Genomic DNA, 15,976 nt, shown 5'->3' with positions numbered 1-15,976 from the left:
CTGATCAAATTGACTCCATCATGCTGGAATAACTCCTACACGGTTTAATTTTAAATCCGAGTTGGGTAAAAAGTTGGACTAAGAGTTTTTTTTGTCAATTTCATCTTTTTTTAAAAAATTTATCTTCATATTTTTTTTCTAGTTGGCCAGTTTGCTTTTGAACAAGGGAAATCAACTGGGTTATGTCGGGGCAACTTATACATTGTTTAATTTTAAACTCGAGTTAAATAAGAATTTGGATCATGAGGTTTTTTCTATCAATTTTATCCTTTTTTTTTCTTATCAATTTCATCATTTAACTTTTTATATCAGTCCTTTGGGTTGTCCTTGGACTAGTCATGTCGATAGAGTTACATCAAGACAACCTCCACATAGTTTTATTTTACATTTGACTAGACAAAAAGTCAGGTAAGAAAATTTTAAAATTAATTCAACGCTAGATTTAATAATAATATCAAATAATTTTTTATAACTTGAAAAAAATTATGTTAAGAAAAATTATTTTGATATGCAATGTGACACAAATCTATAAACTAATTTAACATCTGTATTAGAAGAAAGCCCACATACTCTCTTAAAAAAAATTAAAGAAATGAGAGGTTATCAGTTCGGATCTCACAAACTTCAGGATCACTGGAAGCTTACATAGTCGTTAACTTTAGGATCCGTGAGATTAATCGAGATATTTTTATTTGATCAGTAAAGAATATTTTTATGACAAATAAATGATGGAGGCTTGGAGTAGCAACAGGTGACATGACCACCCACGAGGCCAATAAGTTCTCATGTGTGCATACTATATTGTATCGGCCTAGGCAGTTATAGGCTATACATTATAAATTACCTAAATTAAATAATATTAAAGGATAATATAAATTATATTTTGATACCTTTTTTAAAAGTTTAAATTTTTTGGTTAAATTGGTTCTTTGACATGGTATTAGAGCCTGGTTAACCAAGCGATCACGAATTCGAATCTCACCATCTTCATTTATTTTATTAAAATTAAGTACAAGGTAATGTGGGTCTGTGCAAGTTTCAAACCAAAGGGCATTCACTTAAGGAAGTGTGTTAAAGAATAATATAAATCATATCTTGGGACTTTACCTAAAAGCTTAAGCTTTCGAGTTGAACTGATTCTTTAACAAATAGAAACCGAGATTTTTTATGGTGCTTTATAGTGAACCAAAGTTAATATATTTATTTAATATTTTTCATAATAAATTTATATCTTAGCTTAGTTAGTTTGTGTGCTTATAAAAGCTTAGGAGTTCTGAGCTCAAGAGCTGAAAAAGGTAATGCAACAAAATGACACTTATTTATGTTTTAATTTTTTCAAAAAAATAAAAGGCACAGAAAATATAGAACAAGGCTAAGCAAGTGGGTTTAGTTTGTTAAAGATGGGCCAAGTACTAAGCCTGACTTTTTTTCTAGTTTTTCCTCTCTCTTTTTATGTGTTTTGTTTTTTTGGCATTCCAACAAAAATTATCTAGATTCAATTACATTTTAATTTTGATATGGTTCTCAAATACCATTATAATTTTTTATTTGGTTTTTAATAATATTTTTTTTCAATTATTATGCATATGATAATAATAATAATAATAAAAATTGTTCATGAAAGTTCAATTCAAATCTTTTTTATATATATATTTTTAAATATATTTTGAACATGATTTTATTTTATTTTTTCTTTTTTAAACTTACAATCACACATAAAATATTGACTTACTATTTTGGTATTTTTTGTTAACTTGTTGTAACAATCATAAAATATTTTTTTAATAAAAATAATTATTATAGTTAAAAACCTTGTGTTCGCTAAAATAAATAAAGGATACGTTAATAAAAAAATATTGTAATGGAAAAAAAAAACAACTGCATTATCAAGTTTAATAACAATGCCAATGAATTCTCTTATACCTGAATATATTTTTTTACATTTTTAAAAAATGTGATCTCTCATAGTGTAGCGTGAGCATCCAAACTAGCAATAACTATAAATTATAGAATATCTTTTATAGAAAACATTAATTCACTTATGGTTATTGTGCCTCATTTTTTTTGCTTTCATGGTGGACAACATTGTTCAATATTGTTTGTTTTAAACTATTTTTTTATTTTAATCATTGATTTTTTTTAAGTTTCATCATTCTATATGATATTTATGATATTTTATTTATTGATATTTCCTTCTCTCTGCATGTTCTTATGAATTCAAGGTGTTTAATAAAAATTCAAAATTGAATTGGAGACCAATTTGATTAATAATATTCAAATTTGAAGTATTTAAAACAATTAAAAGAATAAGGACGGGGCTAAAAACCAAGTTAGCATGATAAGAGTCAATCCAAGTTAGTACGATAGACATGTGACTTGAGTAATAAGAGGCGAGTCAATTCGAGTTAATTTGTCAAACCCGCAACCCAGGTCATGAGATCAAGATAACATGACAAAAGAAATTAAAGAAAACCACAAAGCTATTTTTTTTAAAAAAATAATGTTGCATGATGAATCGAAAATAAAAACAAATGCAAAAAAAAATATCAACCTAAGTTAACTTTTCAAATTCGTGACTCGGGTTATTAGACCAGAAACACTATACATGAAAAAACTATGAAACCCAGTCCCCAATAAATCAAATATTGAAGGATAAAATTAGAAAAAAAAAACCAATTATACAAAAGGATCATGAAACAAAAAATAGTAATTAAAATAATAAGGGTAGCAAAAAAAGAAGAAGCTAGAGATCATCTACAAATTTTTAATTGAATGATGAAATTAAAAAGAAAAATAACTTTAACAAAATGACAAAAAAATCTAAAGAATGAGGACCAAATTGAAAAAAAAATACCATAAATTTGGATTAAGGGATGAGATTGAAAACCGATAAAAATCACACAAAAGGCTAAGAAAAAAATCAAAAATTAAAAGAATGATGACCAAAGTGAAAAAAATAACATATGACAAATTAAGATTGACGGACAAAATAAAAAAATAAAAAAACTTACAAAAGTTCCAAGAACAAAAATTAGAAATAAAAAAGAACAGGAACATATATGAAGGAAAAACAAATCGAGTTGTTGTTTTGGAAATTTAGAGGGTCAATTGCAAAAACCGAGAAGGAGAGAGAAAAAAATAGGAAATAAAAGGTATGCTGACACCAAACCAAGTATTCACACCGGTTAAAGACAAAGGAGTCACCAAGAGGATTAAAATGTCACCCTGTAAGCTACTATTTGACCACTAAAAAAAGCTGTATATGCCCACTCAAACACAACAAACAACATTAACGCATTGACGTGTGCATTAGCTATTTTTTTGTAATAATATTTATTATATAGTAAAGTACAAATATATCCCCTGGTATACTTGATAATAACAAAAAAAACCATAATAAAATGACAAAAATAACTCTGGACCAAAGTTAAAGTTTTTTTTTTAATTCAAGAGCAATATAATAAATTCAATGTGCATTTAAAAATAAAAAGAAAAAAAAGCCTTTATACACCAACTCTAATTTTTTTTGCATCTAAGATCTTATTACTCCATTAACTAGGCCAAATGTTTTATCCAAGGGGGGAAATTCTATACACCATCTAAGATTTTTTTTGCATCTAAGATCTTTTTAATTTATTAATTTTTAAAATTTATTTTATTAAAAATAAGCATTATCTTTTTATTTTTCAATTAAAAAAATCATGATACATGAAAATATATCTATAATATTGATGTTTTTTTTGTTACAACTTTTGTATTCGTCTTTTATTATCCCATCCTACCTCGTCTGCTTGCATCTTTTTCATAATTTCATCAAAATTTATTAAACGAGAGAGGAAGTTGACACTTTCTATGGACTCTAGATAATATAGAATTACGAATATTTTGCGTTTTCTTTGAGTTCACATATATATATATATATATTATGGTCATAAATATTATTTTCAATATAAATATGTTATAATACATGTCATTAAAGGTATAATTTCATTTTTAAGCGATTTATGATTTTCACAACATGTCCTTAATCTATTTTCTTCTAAAGATTAATAAAAAATAAAAATAAAAAAAGAGCTTACGAGACGGGCTAGAATGGGTTTGTATCTACGATGCCAACCCATTCGTGTTATGATGGACTTGTAACAGAAAGCCCGAATACCTAAGCCTCATTTAAAACCCTATTTCTCATCAACGTTTCACAGCTCTACTTCCACTCAAAAACCCTAGCTAGGAAGGCGCCTCTGCAGATCGCTCTCTGCTTTTGCTAGCGGTACTTCTTTTATTCTTTTCTTTCTTCATATGATTTTGATTTTCCGTCATCTATGCTTCTTTCGATCTGTTCTCATCAATAAATCGAATGTCTCTTTCAAAGAAATCTATCATTTTTTTTTTAATTTCTCACTCATTTTTGCTCAAAAGAATTAATCTTGACTATTGATTCTTATAAGCTCGTGTATGTTTCCTTGCTTCACAGTCCGGAGCTCTAGGTATGGATATGGTGATTTATGTTTTGTTTGGTTGCTGGGAATTGAAAAAAAAAAGATGAAAATATTGAAAGCAGTCCTAGAGCTTGATTTGATTGGTTTGGATATAGCTACTTGATAGGTGTAACTTAAAAACAATTTCTCTAATGGGTTTACTATGCTTCTGAAGCCCCTAATGGAGTCGCTGAATGGCTAAAGATATTAATTGTTTAGATTAGCAAATAGCTTGATTCAAGGTTGGCTGATAAGCCGCTTATATCAAGAAAAACTAGGATTTTATGGTGGGGCTTTGTTCATCCTCTGGCCTTAGTTGAATAAACATTATGTCAAGAGTGGAAAACCAAAGGTCGTGTAGCCATTTTGGTTTTAGAATGTTAATTTGTATTCTCTTAGACATCGTTTGCTAGTTGTTAACAATTTTTCTTAACATACATGTTTAGCAGCAACAATGGTGCGAGTCAGTGTCTTGAATGATGCTCTGAAGAGCATGTACAACGCAGAGAAACGTGGGAAGCGTCAGGTCATGATCAGGCCTTCCTCAAAGGTGATCATCAAGTTTCTTTTGGTGATGCAGAAGCACGGTACAATGTCATTTTAACCAGAATTCTATTTCTAGTTGTGTAATTACTTTAAACCAGAGCCCATAGTTTATTTGGTTTTACTGCAGGATATATTGGCGAGTTTGAGTTTGTAGATGATCACAGGGCAGGTAAAATTGTGGTCGAATTGAATGGAAGGCTGAACAAATGTGGTGTTATCAGTCCACGTTTTGATGTGGGTGTCAAGGAGATTGAAACTTGGACTGCAAGGTTGCTCCCTTCAAGACAGGTCAGCTCCAAACTTTCTATTCGGTTCAAATTCAATTTGTAGATTCAGCTTCTTGTGTGAAGTTTGAATGGTAAGATATTGTAAGCTTATGAATGGATGTTCAGAATCATGTTGTTTAGAGTTTACTGTCTGCCACCAAGTAACCTCCTTTCAGCTTTATAAGTTTATACCAACTTCAATTTTGTCAGGGTGTTTTAATTGCATCCATTTTCATGAAATATGTTGCTCCTGTTTAGAAATATTTGTTCATCTGAGTACCGAATTAGTTCCTCATGGTGGAATATCTTGCATGACCTCACATTATTGGCTGAATTTTGCAGTTTGGATACATTGTCTTGACAACTTCTGCTGGCATTATGGACCATGAAGAGGCCAGAAGAAAGAATGTTGGTGGTAAAGTGCTGGGTTTCTTTTACTAGGATAACTTTAGTTGGATTGAAAGTGAGTGAACTGTTCCGATTATAAGTTTTGGCTTGTACTCTGGAATTTCTCTTACAATACAAGTCGTTCTAGGCGTTGCTTTATCTTATGTTTTTTCCTTGTTCTGATGGTGGTTCTTTATTATTTTAAGACACTGATGTTTTTGTAGTTTCTGTTAATCGAAAGGCAGCTTGGTTTTGATCATCTAAAATGCCATGGTCCAACCTCATTCCAGGTTGAAATTACACTTTTGAAATCAATTTTTCATCATTAAAGAATACTTTACTGAACTAAAAATGATCTAATATATATATAGTTTTCACTATAAAACTCAAGATTTGAACTAACTGTTCCTGTTCAAAGAAGATTACTTTTGTTTTGGTCCATATGTGATCGTAATACGTTTTGAAAGAAATTGACAAATGCTCTCCCTCATCTGGAGAAGTAATCTGGACCATGACCTATACTCCAATTTTTAAATAAGCACTGGATGGATCCGCAATAAACTGTGTTCCTTTAAATTTGGGTTTTTTTTTTTAATCGATTTTTCATAGACTAATATGAAAAATAATTTTTAAAAAAATAAAAAAATATTATTTTTAAATAAAAAATATTACAATTTTAAATAAAAAATATTTTAAACTGTAATTATTACAATTTTAAACAGTCCAAATACAACGAAGGCTACAAATAATGCTCATCACGCTGCTAAAAGTTTGGCTAGGATTTGTTTGTTAAGACTAGGAGCCGATATGAATCTACTTTTAATCTCATGTTGTGTAGCTTTTATTTTTCTATTTTTTATTTAATTATAGATAAAAATTTATTTGGTTAGTTAAATATTTTTTGTATTTTATACTAGGCCTAATGTATAATTGCATTTTAAATCTTGATTTTATAAAAGTTAAAATAATGTTTTTTTGTTAATGAAAACTTGCTTTTTAATCATTTTACATATAAAAATTCATCCTATAATAATTTTAACTAAACATATTTTTTTAAATTTATTTTTAAAAAATTACAATTTTTTTTAATTTTAAATTTACTTAAATTGCAACTGCGAAAACCACCAAATTATCAAACCCTATAAGCCAGGACTCAATTTGCATTGCTTTATATATATATATATATATATATATATATATATATATATATATATATATATATATAATTGTGCAACCTATATCGTCAACAACTTCCATTAATAATTTTTTAAAATCAATAAGTTCACCTTTACGGTTTATTTTCTATAAAAAGTCATATTAATTAAGTAATTATATTACCTTTTTCATATATTTAAAAAATCAACAACTAACTGATTTTCTTTCTTTTCTTTTAGTTTTCTTTAAAAATCTTTCATAATAAGTTTTTGTAAAATATTTTCATATGTTTCCATTATTGTAAATTTTATTATATTCAAATAAAATTATGATAATAAAAAAAGAAATTATAATTCTTTTATATTTGTAAATTTTTTTTTTAAAATAAAAATTTTAATGATCATTAGAATAATAAGTCATAAAATTTTTAATGGTTATAACATGACATAATCCATCAACATATCACTATCAAACACATAATTGGATTGAAACTTAAAAAAGAATATGGACACAAAAGTATATGTACGAGTCAAGTTGAGTTGAGCGGTTTTTAAAAATCTCAATCAATATCTGATTTATAATATCAATTTCTGATCTATAATATCAATTTATTTGATTTTTTAATCTATTATTATATGTAATATTTACATACTTGGTTAGATTAGTCAAATAATATAAATATTATAGAAAAAATATATTTTTTTAAAGACCTCTCCATGCCGCAATACTTTTCCAACTCCAATTAAGTTTGGTTAATCGGTAATGTTTATGTTATTTGTCTAAGATGCTAGATACGTAGGATGAGGTCCAGTTCGTTTAGGATTCGAGGTTCCTTTGTTTGATATTTCATTAGCTTTAAGGTTTTATAAATCCGGTTTATCCCTCCACTCCACCTCTTAAGAGGTATCGAATCTTATCTTCCTTTGTCAAATAAACAAATTCAATCATCTCATACCTTCTCTTTCATGGCCTGCATGCCTGCCCATTCCAGGGCTTCCGATTGCAGGGCAGCAATAAATTCAGCCAAACTTGCAACCAACTGGTGGCAAGCTAGTTTAAAAAATCTTGGCATACACTGTATTCAATCGACCATTTTAATAATGAAAAAAAATCTTCGAACGACAATTTTACAAAAATATCAAACTGTTCCTTGACCAAAACACTAGTAACCTCCGGGAAATCGTATGATCTTATACAACCACGTGAACAGCCGTGCATATATCTACTCTACACCAATTCTCTAGAGTTTCTGGAAACAGCTTGGAAATGATGTACAATGATCCCACACGAATGAAAAGCAAATATTGAAGAAAAATTTCCAGAGTAAATCGTGAATGGAGTTCAGAGGCTATGTTCTGTTGTTTACTCAATAGTTCACAGAGACGCAGTCTCTCTTGCTGACCATTGAATGAATATTTTGCATTATTGAGGAGCTGCTCATCTAAACCATGAGATTCTGAACTTTCTGGAGCTGGAGATAACTCACTTTCCCTGGATGGACTCTCTGAGTTTCCCCTGTCATCTTTGGGTTGATCATCTCGATCTCCTTTACCATCCTCACTTTCACTATAGCTCCCACCAGTGCCATCATTTGGGATGCCCCGGACCAAGTCTGGTCGAGCTTCTACCCCAACCCGTCGCAGGTGTAGCTGCATGTTGCAGATAGCCCATCACGGATTACAGTGCATTGTCAGCAGGCAAGAGCAATAAACATAAAATTGCTTGTGAGCAAATACAGATATTTGTTAACCTGAAGGTGCAAGTTGACTTCATCTGAGCGTGAAAGAAATGGAAAATCTCCTCCAGTCTTCAACTGAGCTCGCCTTGCTTCAGGATATCTTTCACTCAATTGATCTTTGAGTTGTTGAGGAATTGCACAATAATCATTCGTCTTCAGGAGGAAATGGTAGCACATGTCAAAAAAACCCATAGAGCAAATACTTTTTCCCCCTAATTTCCATCTTACAGCATTAAGTTAAAAGAAACCTTCAAGTAGGAATGCTGGTATTATAACACCAAGAACCATTAAGAATTCAAGTATTTGCAGTGCCCAGAAGCAAGAAGCAAGATAAAAATAAAAATAAAATAAATTGCACTTGGAAAAATGGCACTATGCAACATGGCTTCTCAGTGTCCTAGAAACTCAGATCATAAAACATATTAACTGAGGGAGAACATTATTGACTTAAAACGAGTATCCACAAGGGAGAGCATCTTATCCACTCGAAATCATCAACAAGAACATGAGTAGCAATAGAAAACTTCATGTTATGGCTGATGGGTACTGAAAGGAATCGAAAAGCAATATAGAAACAGTTTTCTGATAAACTTACATCCATTATAGTGATGAACGAGTCTGAAAGTAAAAGAGATCCAACAGAAGCAGCATCAACATTCAAAGTCAACCTCGAGGCTAATTCATCTCTTGAAAGTGTTTCGACCTGAATTGAAAATCACATTTCATAAAACCAACAGATGAACCAGGTCTTCAATGTAGCGCATGTTTTTCCATTTAAAATGGCAGCTTTAGACAAGACGGTTGAGGATTCAGGAAGTGCCCACAAAAGGTGGCTGAGGTCCAGACTGGTTCTTAGGTTATCAAAAAATATAGGTGGCGCTGTTGTGAACCAAGAGGGCTCATTTTTCTTAGTTATCTTTAAAACAATAAAACTAAGAAAAAAAACAATAATCAATATGATATTGATGACAACATTCAACCTCCTTTTTTTCTTGGAAAGAAAAAAAGAACCTTCATTCAGTCAGAATTTCAGCATTCATAAACAACACAAAAGGCCACACTACGCCACAGTATTGTTTTAAACATAAGACAGAAGCAGTGATGACAGCCAAGATAAATGACAAATCAATTCGGTTCAAGTTAAAAAAAAGTGTGTAAAACTGTACTAAATATGCTACAGCATAGTAAATAATACTTGTAGATGTTTTGAACAAAGATGCTTCTGTTGCAAAGCAAATTTTGCCCCCCTATTCAAAGGAAACTGAGGTCAAACCTACATTAGTTTACAACTGTACAAAATATTCTCAATGCCTTGCATAAATAGTTAGAGCAACAACCCACCAAAAGGGCATTCAGCACATAATGAGAGTTCAAAACCTACATGGATGCTGGGTACCCAAGACCAGAAACACACTCTGATTGCATGACAATCTCTAATCACAGTTCCCAATCCTGAAGAGTGACTTGAGGATACTACAACATGATAAAGAACAATATGGACACAGAAACAATCTCACTTAAAACAAGGAAGTTATATTGTATTCCAGAAAACAGAACCGTACATGATTTTCACCTCACACTGCTCCTCGGTCAATAGCTATCTCACTTAAAACAAGGAAGTTATACTGTATTCTGGAAAAAATAATGATTCCTAAATGCATAAAGGAGATTGCTTCAAGCAATCATAGTTACTTGCTTAAAGCCATCATAGAAGTAACTGGACAATTGAGACTTTACCTGAGAAACAACAAAGTCTACTGAATCTGCAATAAATGGTTCATGAGGACCATCACGAATTCCAGTTAGGACGTATCTTTTAAGCAGAAAGGAAGGGGTCCAACCAACACTGCATAACCAATACAAAAATTCTGAAGTCAATTTGTTAAGAAGAGTAGATTTACAGATTACTACAAAGAACATACAACAAAAATAATGAAAATAAAATTCATTGAGGTTAAAATCTTTAAAAAAGTAGCTGACAACCTTTACATGTCATGGAAGGTGAAAACATTCAGCATTTCTGCGAACATAGAAAACTCTACGCTGAGTAGTTATGAATTGCCAATAGATGCAATAGAAACTTAACTAAATTTCAATCTCACAATGGTAGGGGTTGGTGGTTAAATGCATCAACAGTTATGAAACCTGATTGTTATCAACAACTCCCTCAATAACAACTTACATTACCTGCACCTTCATCCTTGACCAGTTAAATTATCATAAGAAGTATTCTGTTTGTCCCATAGTATGATTGAGAGATTAAAAAACTAAATTCTTTTCTCTTACTTCAGAGCTAAATTCTTTTCTTTTTACTACTTCAACCTAAGTCATTCTCAAGTTACTTTTTCCTCTCTAATTGAATGTAAATCGTTATATAAATCATAAGAAGCACATGATTCAATTATCTATCCTGTCCTCCAGAAACTTTTTTGTCAATTGGTCCCATCTCCACCTTCAGTAGGATGCATTCAATCTATGGTATTCTTGCATCCAAGCACACCTACATCTTATAATCCTCAACTTCATTTTTAATCACACTACTTTTAGGTATATTTTGTTCTTTATCATCATGCATTTGATAGCTAGCCTTATAACCATCATTAGAATCTCCTCATCCACTCCAACTTGACAGACATTTTCCATCACAACCGGTGCTGAAATATCTCCACTCATGGAGAAACTAATGCTATATAAATATGTACTTTCATTACAGAAACAGAATACTTATTCCAGCAATTCCAGGACTGTTGAACACCTTTTCACGTTTTCTATTTAAGGTAAAACCCGAAATTTCATGTTTTCTCTTGGAAGTGGATACCCCTGTTCAAAAAACAAGTTAGGTCTAGAGCCTCATTTTAGCTCAGTTACAAGTAAATTGGCAGATTTTATGTGTCAAATTTACAAAACACAGTCTGAAACTAATAAAATCACTGCCTACTAATAATTTTGTTAGTCAATTGCACCTGCTTATCAACAAACTCCCTCATAGACCATATTTTCCCTATCATTTTCGCGTGTAACTAGAGTTGCATCTAGTTTGTTTTTACAAATTTGGCGCTACCACTTTTACTGATCATGATCACATAATTTCTTGTTCAATTTATATTGTGTGAATATGCAGTATTTTTTATATGAACACCACAAATGGCTTTTGTGGTTTGACGACAGGAAAAGGTTATGCAATAATAAACATAAGCAACATGATGACCACATACACAGGAGCCCAAGGCATGGCAGCTGCAAAACTGCGCGTCTCCAGAAATGTGTTTGATAGTATCAATGACCTCACTCGCCTTGGACGGTGTTGTGCAAAAAGTTGGGCTAAGAAGCCTCCAAGAGATGTACCATAAAGATGTATCTGTTAAGATAACCAACGTACACACAAATCCTCAGTAATTAATGCTACCAAACAATATGATCTAAATGTACAGGTTTCATGAACTCGGATTCTAATCATGCCACTTTCAGGTTATGATATAAGCTATGATTACTATTAAATATAGCTTTGTAAAATCTACTGAGATCTTCTCCTTGTGCAGTGAGCTCTACCAAGACAGGCACTGGCAACCAGTTTGCCTTTCATCCAATTAGAAATGCAAGCCCAAAAATATTCCCATTGAATATGTGCCTCCAAGCCCAGACTTCCAGTTCTTTTGGAACATATTGATCACAACCAAAATGGGTGCTGGTACAGGAAAAAAGGCCGTTACCATATAATGTTCCTGGCAAAATGGGGGTGGCTAGTGCTAAGAAATTATATTGTATAGGTTAGCAAACCAGTTTCAAAATGGATTCCAAATCCAGTGTCTGCAGACAAGGGATACCAGCTAGGCAAAGGATGATCTAGAGGTTGGTTCCTTTAAGTATTTGAAGTACCATGTTCTATCCCAAATATAAATATTAAGCCACATGAAACAGAAAGGCAGAAGATTCTAAAGCAAAAGTACCAGTTGAAAAATGGCATGTGACAAACAATAATATATAGTAAGCAGGAGGAGCAGTATATGCCATGTACAAATGAAGGTTCTTACATGATGAACATCAATGACATCCAAAAATTTTTCAAATGCTTGAATCCACTCATGATGATTCCATACACGTGGAGTATCAACAGAAATCACCCGGTAACCCTGAAAAATAGCAAAATGTTATACTTGACGACCTTAATATGAACACCGCCAACTATCAACAACATTGGAATCATGAACCAGAAACAAGTAACAATTGTGGTAACAGAAAGGGCACTTTACTTGCTACCAAAAGGAAAATAATCAAAGTAGAGAGAAGTGATTCCTTTTAACAATGACACATGCATATGATGACACCTGTTTGACTTTCTAAAACTATAGTTTCCAAGCATGTAGAGATAATTTGAGAGTGACAAATTCTATAAAACGATAAAGATACTCTCTGACAGTTGGCACAAGGAGTTCAAGCTGACACTCTGACAGTTGGCACAAGGAGTCCAAGTTAACACTCTGACAGTTGGAAGATGGAGTTCAAGCAGTCCACAGAGTGCAAAATGATTCAGCACGGTCTTGATTTTTAAACAAGCAAAAATTCAATTTAAGGAATAAGTAATTAAATTTGCAATTGTTGCAGCTACAAAAGGTAAGATTCACGTGCAGACTTTGTAAGGTATAAAAGAGGTCATAATGCAGCCAATTTTAGCAACGCACGGGTAAGATGGGGAAAAAGAGAAAATCTACTCCAAGGATACAACTTTAGGGCTCATAATTAAGAAAAAAAATATGAATGCTGGCCATTCACAATCTGTCTCCTCAAACTGCAGAAATACAAACTTCATGGTACATAAATACTAGATCATGCAAGGAATAAACCTTTCCAGGTGAACAAATTTAATAACTTTTTAGCTGATTTGTCTATTTTCTTAAAGAAATAGCGTGCCTATAGATGTCACGACAACTATAATTCCTATCCAGCATTAGGTCCAACATGAATTCTCCACACTTCAGGACATGACATTACACTCCAAAAGTAAGTGCTGGTGGTTAGAGGAATAAGACGCCCAACATGGGAAACTAGAGTTACTAAACCCTTGACAAATTCTTCAAGAAAAAAAGCAAGGAGAAAAGGGAAAGAAAAAAAAGATTAAAACACATCCAAGTACTTGTATGAATGATACTATCAGGAGCTATAATACACAGCGAATTACCTTCAAGGACAATGCCATGATCTGCTTATAGTAAACATCTGCTGTTCCTGCTATTCCAGGAAGACAAATGAGTGGTGGGACCACTTTTGGACCAAAATCATAGTATCTCCATTGCTTTGTGCCAATCTAAGAGGAAAACACAACGGGAGAAAATGAGCTAGATGTTCAATCTATGAGCCAATGCTAAGAACAGAATAATCTAATGAAGCGGCAAGAAAATACACCGTCGTGCCACTTTTCTGTGCTTTAAGAAACAAAAACAACAGGTGAAGATAACCTAGTCAACAAAATTGATGCAATAAGTTGCAAAATTAGTACATAAAATAAAACCAAGCTGAAACCAAGCTCAAAAGAAAATTTAATAAAACACTCATCAACAGATCATCAAAATGAGGATAAAGGAGCAAAAACCTGAAGCAGTTACACAGCATGAAATTCCTATCTCAAGAATTTTCATTCAAATCAATCCTAGTACGAGGACAGCAATACACATACAAGCTCATCAGCAACCTCAGCATTGACTCAAAACAAAGACACACCGGGTGAATTAACAAGTAAAACAGTCAATAAAAAGCAGCAAATAAACACACCCAGATCAAGCTATAACATCGAAAGTGTAACACAATTTCAACAATTGATTAAGAGAATTAAACTGGAGAAAAGGAGATCATCGATAAAACAAAGACATAACCAGTAGAGTGCTGGAAGCAAAAATTAAAACCCATGTTATAGAAATAAGAGGGAGAGAGAGAATTGAGAGAGGGTAGAAGAGAAAGTTACAGGGATCTTGTGGAGGGGAACTTGAGACTTGAAGTAGACATAATCTCCGGGCGCCGAGAAGACGCCTTTCATTTTCTAAATTACAAATCTATTTGCTTTCGATCATCAAGAGAGGAGAAAGTTGCAGTCTTTGAATGGATTGAATTTATAGATATAAATCGACAAGTCTTTTCGATTATTTTTAATGATTTCTTGATCGAATGTGTTGGCATTGGCTTCTTATTTTGGGTGGGTGGGGGTAAATAAGTAATAGCACTTTTGTCATTATTTTCGATTCTTGTTTTTATTGGTGGGTTAGATTAGAGAGCAGAAGGAAGCACGTGCCTTGTTCTTAACAGTCAATTGACGGCAACTTTTTTCAACTCCTCGTCAGCGTTAAGTTGTTGGACGCAGGATTGATTATCCGGTGATATCTCTTACACAATTGCATTGCTCATTGAGATTTTTACTTCTGGTCCACGGTGATAAATAATACCCCCGAGAATGCAAGTGTTTGATTACGCGGCAGCTTTTTCTTTGAAAGCAAACCATATAAACAATATGTTTAGTTAATATTGAAATTTAGTTTACTATTTGTAGGATCCAGTATAATTTATGTTGAAAAACAGGTTTGCCAAAAGTAGTTTCAAGCCACTTCTCCCCTTCTCATACGATCTTGATAGTGGAGACTGACTCCATTGTTCATGGCCGGACAGGGTCCGACCCAGTAAAAAAAAATTCAATTTTTATTTTTATTTTTAATTGTGTTTTATTCGAAAAATTAGTGTTTAACATTATCAATGACACTACATAAATTAGAAGAAGATCGCATGATAACGTAGCATTTGCAGAATTTGATCGCAATCCCAATTTTGTTCCTGATGATATTTTACTTGATGTTGTTGCAAGGAAACCAAGAAAACTGCAGTCCTTGATATTTTACTTGATGTTGTTGCATGCTTAGGAAACCAAGAAAACTGCAGTCCTTGTTGGATGAATTTCATACATGATGGAATTGTAGATAGTTTAATGGAACAATAAAAAATATTCTATATAAAGTACTATTTATTTTATGATGTAATAGTAGTAGTTAAATCTACAATATTTAAATTAAAAATCATATATATATATATATTATAACCTCAATTTGAAAAGCATTTTTAACCAAATACATTAAACTACTTTTTGTTCAACCTCAATTTCAACCACAGTTTTAACCAAACATATATAAATACCAAACCAACCTCAACCAAAAGTATTTTTTATAAAACAACTTTTTTCAAACCACAAAAGCTACCACAATACCAAACACACTAATCTCGTAAGCTCTCGATAATAGGGATAATCATCCAAGTCTTTATTGTGAAACAAAAAGGCCTCCTCACCATAACATGCGAGTTGGTTCATCTATCGTCGTCAAAGAGTTCTTGGCAAGAATAATGAAAACTGAGGATCGATCCATTCAGTATAC

The 15,976-nt window shown here is 32.1% G+C and overlaps 2 protein-coding genes across 5 annotated transcripts; one reads left to right on the top strand and one right to left on the bottom strand.

Moving 5' to 3' along the window:
* The first annotated feature begins 4,108 nt into the window (after positions 1-4,108).
* LOC18094398 (40S ribosomal protein S15a-1) lies at positions 4,109-5,836 on the top strand. 3 transcript variants are annotated; one of them, XM_006368636.3, is made up of 4 exons: positions 4,109-4,270; positions 4,928-5,065; positions 5,152-5,312; positions 5,633-5,836. In XM_006368636.3, the coding sequence occupies exons 2-4, from the start codon at positions 4,933-4,935 to the stop codon at positions 5,729-5,731; spliced, it is 393 nt and encodes a 130-aa protein (XP_006368698.1). In that variant the 5' UTR covers positions 4,109-4,270; positions 4,928-4,932; the 3' UTR covers positions 5,732-5,836. The 3 variants fall into 3 exon arrangements, with proteins under 3 accessions (XP_006368698.1, XP_006368697.1, XP_052306359.1); XM_006368635.3 differs by having other exon boundaries at positions 4,111-4,270; positions 4,925-5,065; XM_052450399.1 differs by lacking the exon at positions 4,109-4,270 and adding an exon at positions 4,336-4,487 and having other exon boundaries at positions 4,925-5,065.
* A 2,072-nt stretch (positions 5,837-7,908) lies between these two features.
* LOC18094399 (uncharacterized) lies at positions 7,909-14,748 on the bottom strand. 2 transcript variants are annotated; one of them, XM_006368637.3, is made up of 8 exons: positions 14,527-14,746; positions 13,747-13,872; positions 12,602-12,700; positions 11,786-11,928; positions 10,308-10,416; positions 9,166-9,273; positions 8,583-8,723; positions 7,909-8,481 (listed from the first exon to the last, which is right to left on the bottom strand). In XM_006368637.3, the coding sequence occupies exons 1-8, from the start codon at positions 14,596-14,598 to the stop codon at positions 8,023-8,025; spliced, it is 1,257 nt and encodes a 418-aa protein (XP_006368699.1). In that variant the 5' UTR covers positions 14,599-14,746; the 3' UTR covers positions 7,909-8,022. The 2 variants fall into 2 exon arrangements, with proteins under 2 accessions (XP_006368699.1, XP_024448587.1); XM_024592819.2 differs by lacking the exon at positions 12,602-12,700 and having other exon boundaries at positions 14,527-14,748.
* Between the last annotated feature and the right edge of the window lie 1,228 nt (positions 14,749-15,976).

The sequence above is a fragment of the Populus trichocarpa genome, chromosome 1 (genome assembly GCF_000002775.5).
Source record: "Populus trichocarpa isolate Nisqually-1 chromosome 1, P.trichocarpa_v4.1, whole genome shotgun sequence".
NCBI classification, from domain to species: Eukaryota; Viridiplantae; Streptophyta; class Magnoliopsida; order Malpighiales; family Salicaceae; genus Populus; species Populus trichocarpa.
The sequence above is the reverse complement of the archived record's forward strand: the minus strand, read 5'-3'. Positions and strand labels throughout refer to the sequence as shown.